Source organism: Charadrius vociferus, unplaced genomic scaffold (assembly GCF_000708025.1).
Source record: "Charadrius vociferus isolate BGI_N301 unplaced genomic scaffold, ASM70802v2 scaffold194, whole genome shotgun sequence".
Taxonomy (NCBI): domain Eukaryota; kingdom Metazoa; phylum Chordata; class Aves; order Charadriiformes; family Charadriidae; genus Charadrius; species Charadrius vociferus.
Genome location: NW_009648046.1, coordinates 103,204 through 109,098, shown reverse-complemented (window position 1 = coordinate 109,098; position 5,895 = coordinate 103,204). Strand labels below are relative to the sequence as shown.

The 5,895-nt window shown below is 51.1% G+C and overlaps 1 protein-coding gene across 1 annotated transcript in view; it reads right to left on the bottom strand.

Annotated features, from left to right (window-relative positions):
* Nucleotides 1-4,848, bottom strand: part of MAPK4 (mitogen-activated protein kinase 4) — a 20,626-nt gene extending 15,778 nt beyond the window's left edge. The window contains exon 1 of the mRNA XM_009883705.1: nucleotides 4,303-4,848. Coding sequence (XP_009882007.1) covers nucleotides 4,303-4,848 — 546 coding nt within the window. The remainder of the gene's footprint in view (nucleotides 1-4,302) is intronic.
* Between the last annotated feature and the right edge of the window lie 1,047 nt (nucleotides 4,849-5,895).

Genomic DNA, 5,895 nt, shown 5'->3' with positions numbered 1-5,895 from the left:
TAGGGAAAGCAGGACCACGAGGCTGCAGACGGAGGAGGCACTGCAGAGCGCTCCGATGGTGAAGGCAAGATGCTTACATTCAATAAGGAGGTGGTTTATGAAAAGGAAAACGCTCGGCTTTGACTTCTTTGCATGAGGACCTCACGGAGGCCAGAGCTGCCCCTTATCTTCATCTTCAACACTCCTCTACTCACCATTTGAGCACCGAGTTGCATGGCAAAGCGTTCAGACCACAAATAGCAGCGACCGAGGAAAAACGGATTAACGTGGAGATGTTCTAGAGGGATAAACAGCAGGATTAGCGACTCTCGGGGATAAAGAGTAGTAAGAAGTAAGAGAAAGGAGCCTGCACGGCTGGATGGTGACAGCATCGGGAAGGGACAGAGTGACAGAGAAAGGGAGACGCACAGGATCATCTCCTGAGGGTCCTCTTCTGCTAGACCTGATATTCTGTGCCCTGAAGAGATATTTGCAAGTACATGAGTACCCAGGGAGCTTAGAAGCAGGTTTATCTGAGACAGGGCTAAAATTTAAGCCGTCAGGTCTAAGCAGCCTGTGAAGGCGCAGACCCAGATCTGGACTTGACCTTGGCAACCTGAAATCCATCTCATTTGCTACTGGGAAGTTTCAAATGAACAGATGTCCCCGTGCTGCTCTCACCCCACGGAGAAAGGGATTTGAGCAGCAAACACCGGCCAAATGGTGGGAGAAACGCAGGGGAAGCTGCTCTGCTTTAAAGCTGGTGAAGACCAGCACCCCGCTGTGGTCCAGGGCATCGCCCAAAGTAGGAGAGCTCTCCCTTTCCCACCAAATTATCCTAATTAAACGGTTGCCTGCTGCAAGCCATGTAAACAAGACACACTGCCAAGTCAGGGCTATTATTTAGATGGTATATGTATTTCTAAACCATGTTTAAAACTCTGCTCACAATCTGCCACAGTTATTATTTGCCATTTTAGCACTCAGCAGGATTGTTTGGGATAAGAAACGTCGGGTCAGAAGAGAGGTGACCTTTCAGACGAACGACAACACACAACCTGCAATTTTTCATGGTAGCAGAGCCCAGCCATTCGTCTAAGCACACTCCAGACACAAAACATCCCAAGGGAAAAAAATCCAAGCGCTTAAGACGACCCTTCCTCGCCACAAAGAGTTGCAAGAAAACACTATGCTAGAGGTGTAGCTCTGCGCTGCCTTCAGAGGTTTGAACCTACTGGGTCTTAACAGCAATTAATTACCCAGGGAGCAGAATTTCACTTGTTTTTAGGGAGCACTGCATTAGCACCTGCTGGTAGCACCAAAATTTGGGGTATAAGGGTCCCTGTTCTGCTCAATGCCAGTCAACAGTGGGATGGAGGCTCAGCAGGTTCAGACGTGGTGATACTCCGGTCGTCTCCCTCTTGCTGATGCTTTCTGCAAGAGCACGGACCAAAGAGCTTATAAATCTGTATGAGCCCTTGAGGAATGCGGAGGTTGAAAGAGAAATACGGAAAGGAATTGATTTTTCTGAGTCATCTGAGAAGAGCTGGAAATCAAAGGCGGGACTGACCCAAGCCCCATCCAAGCCCTCCTGTCGTATCTCTGCCTTTGCAGTGCCCGTCACCCGGCTTCGGCAAACACAGTCCTCCCCATTGCCAGAATTCATGAATAACTGACATTATTTGTGGTGCTGGATGCTCACCGCAGCGCTGCTATTTTCGGCTCTGCTCTGGAGCGGTATCCAGGTCTCTCTGCACAGTGGGGCTCTGCTGTTTTTTTCACACTGATGTTCCAGCCTCCCACCCCTGGGAGGAATCGGAGGATGTTTGCGCAGTGGCATCTTGAAAAGTTATGTCCTACCACGAAGCCGCAGCCCTGGCCATCCTCCTGACAGCGCTTTCCCACTGCACTGGTTGTTATTAAGGTGACAGAGAATTGCTTAGAAAAAACAGTAATTCTCCAGCAGACACGGACAGACGTCTCCTACCCTGATCCTGCAATCTCTGACAATATGATGCTCGTTAAATCAGTGACGTTCTGCATTCATGTAGTGCTGCCGCCTTTGCAGAGGTTTTCTCTGAGAGTTACCCTCCCTTGGGAAAAGCCTCTGAATGCACCTGCCTTTAAAAAAACCCCACAAAATAATGCTCACTCAAAAAGCCAGGAGCCTTTTCCTGAGCTGGATAATAACTAACTGGTGAGGAAGGGAGCACAGGGGGCACAGGAGGGGGAGGCAGCAGTGACAAGGACCCCGCGCTCACCCCGCAGTGTCCCTTGCAACCTTCTTCCTTTTCCTCAGGCTCTGTTTCTCCCCAAACCCCAGACTCAAAACCAGAATGGATCAGGGCTCAGCTTCAGGACCTTTTTCACCATCCTTTTCCCTCTCCCCTTCCCTTCCTCCCTGCGCAAAGCAACGGTGCCCAAATCAGAGTCACGCTGGGTAGAAGCCTCCTGGTAAATGCAAAGCGTATTTAAACCTCGGCACAGGCACAACGGCGGGTCCATGGGGGACACTGAACTCATCCACACAAGCATCCAGCTCAAGAAAATAGATTTTATCTTATCTTACAATACCTAATAGTAACTTTAACCAGAAATAGGCTGCAGAGTGCATCATGTCTATTGCTGCAGACCACGCAATACTTTGCTTTCTCCTGGGACCACGTTGATCTGCAAGCTGATGAAGCCTCCACCATGCTCCTCCACTGCTTGAAAGCTCCAGCCTAGACGGCAACCGGCATTAAACATGTGCAACTGCCTTCAAAATCCATTAGCATCAAGACTGCATGTTATGGAGACTTCTCACTCGCTTTCCTTGCTTCTCTCCTTCCCACACTGCCTGCCCGCTGCCACCACAGCCACTGAATCAGAGCCGCTCCACCAGTGAAGCCACCACGAGCTGCTCCCAGCTCCAACCTCCCTTCTTTGAGGGCAAGGGAGAGCCCAGGGGCAGCCTGGCCGTGGTGGCCGTGGAATACCAAGTCCCTCCCCAGCCCCGTGTCCCAAGAGAGAGCAACACATCCAGGGCTACCCCAACAGGAGCATTTTGCTGCTAGAGACTGCCACACTGAATTCAATTTGTTAAAGGAAAAAAGCAGGTCTTAATAGCTGCATTTTTGCCTGAGTATAGAACTGGTTTAGCACCTTAAATTATTTTTGCAGGGTTTGGCAGCTGCCTGGGAATATGACCCGTTGTGGAGGAGACCACAGCACCCAGGTCACTAATTGCTTGTTCGAAATCGCCACTTTGAGGGAGTTTCAGCCCTCCTTGGACAGAGGGAGAAAAGCTGGAGACAGCAGCAGGAGAGGAAAACTGAGTCAGTCCCAAAGAAACCCCGCCAGAGGAAGGGACAGACTTCCCATACTCAAGGGCAGGTATTTTTTTTCCTGCATTTTGCTTCATTCCTCCTTTCCTTCCTTCTCCATCCCAGCCAGACTGCTGTGGGAAGGCGTACGTGGACCGACGGATGGGATCACAGGGGATGCCCAGGCTGAGGGACCCAGGGGACTCTGGGTATCCCCTGCCCCGAGCAGGGCAGCAGTGGGGCACACCAGCCCGCCCCGAGCTGCACCCTGCCGCTCACAATTATTATTGCATTATAATACAGTATATAAGTACCAAAAAGCAAAAAAAAATTATACATTATTTGGATCTTGACCTCAGATAAAAGAATATGACTATATCTCAAGGACCCATCCCTCTTTCCCTTCCCTACGATTAAATAAGTGTAATTCAGATGGAGTTGGGTTTTAAAAAAGCCACTTGGCAAAGAAATGAGGACAAAGACAAGCAGAGCGGCTGCAGATGAGCCAGGTACCCTTTCCACACACTTCCACTGCGGGGATGAACGGCAGCTCGTGTTTTATAAAAGCAGCAAAGCAAGAAACAGAAAGTTTAGTCATTTCAGTAAAGTTAGCAAATGCACACCTCCCCACAGTCCATTGCTGAGATGGAATAAAATATGTAAGTATATATTTGATATATATGATATAAAGCAATGAAAGACTCCTGAATGGCACTTGAACCCTTCCTGTGCCCTGCTCGGTGCTTGGCAGCGCTGGAGAGCCCTGGGGCACACTTGGCAGAGCTCAACCCACGGCTTTTGCCCAGGAAACGCATCCTGGCATAGGGCAGGGAGAGCAACTACCACCAGTGGCCACCCCAGCAGGGCTTACAGCTGCCCAAACAGGCTCAAGGGCCAGTTTCTCCTGAGAAGATCAACCATGGTCAGACTGCTTCACCCTATACGTGTTCAACACCTCCCCGTGCTGGCCGGCAGCTCGCCGAGAGACCACCGGCCTTGGTGATTCGGCATCGCCTACCTTGTGCGAGTAATGTTGATCCACGATTCTGGCCAGCCCAAAGTCACCGATCTTCAGCACCAGGTCCTCCGTGCTGATGAAAATATTGGCCGGCTTGAGGTCGCGGTGGAGGACGTTGGCCGAGTGGATGTACTTCAGCCCCCGCAGCAGCTGGTACATGAAGAGCTTGGCATGCTCCTCGGCGAGCTTCCCCTGCTCCAGCAGCCGCGCCAGGTCCGTCTCCATGTACTCCTGGACGATGTACACCATGTTAAATTTAAAAAAATCCCCGCGCAGGTTGGTGCCCTTCGGCCCCAACACCTCGTACACCTTCACGATGTTATCGTGGTCCAGGCGGCGGATGATTTTGATCTCCCGGAAAGCGTGCTTCATGCTCCGTGCGTCGCCGATGGTGATCTTCTTCACCGCCACTTTGCGGCAGCTCTTGCTGTCGAGGGCTGACAGCACCAGCCCATTGGCCCCAAAGCCCAAGGGGCGAAAATTAATGAAGCGACAGCCCAGGTCGTACCCGTACATGCTGGCGATACAGTCGCACTTCTCTGCCATCGCGGGCTCTGTCCTCTTCGTCACTTGAAAAGCTGGGAGAGTCAAAGGGCTTCCAGATCACAAACGTGGTTTGAAATCAAGCGCCTCATTATTACTTACAGATGCCCATCGCTTCAAGATGACACGCAGATGCAGTGAAAACAGAGGCGAGCACACACACACGAATAAAATGTTTTAAACTGGGTGAGAAATCAAGGGGTAGAAGAAACTTTCCAAGCAGCATGGATAAAGGCAGCCCAGAGATCTCGGTTAATTTTCTTGAGACTAAAAGATCAGCACTGCTACATTTTTCAGCCACTTTCTTGTTTTCCTTCTCCGATATTCCCGAGATGATGCCGAAGCGTGGAGATGGCAGTGCAGCCAGACGCCCAGCCCTGTATCCCCGGCGTCTCAGTGCTGGGGCAGCCCCCCAGCCCCGCCGTGGGGCAGAGCCCAGAGCAGCCCCATGGCCCCTCCGCTGCCCCAAACTCTCCCTGCCCACAAGTTCTGACAGTGTTTTCCCCACCAGCGAAGCGCATCCAGGTGCTGGCCTGGATCCCTAACAGTCAGCAAAGCTTCACCCTTCTTGTCTCTCCCTTTTGGGTACGGGCAGACCCCATCTTCCACATCAGCAGATAGAAATCTTGACAGCAGCAAATATTTTGCGGACCAAAACTCACTTTATCAGCTTCATTCAGTGCAGTAAGTTTCCACGTTTACAGTTCCAGCACCTTCCTCTTGTATGCCTTTCGCTGGCGAAGCCAAGTGCCATCTGATCTTTCCAGCTTGCCGGAGGAGTCCCCTGTGCCGCGCTGCCCAGTTATCTCTCAGCAGCGCTCAGTCCCGCTCCTGGAAGAAAAGAGGAGATGGATTCATTTGATACCAGCCCTGCCTATGCCATGGCTTGCTGAAGGTTAACCATGAGCAAAACTGTGACCTCTCAGAGACTCATTAGTTATCCCCTCCAAAGGCATGCATTGTTACCAGCATTTTTCAGATGGTTAAGTTTTGCTTTTCCATTTGTTATACACAGAAAACTGTAACTCTTCCCTCCCCCTCTGTTGTTCT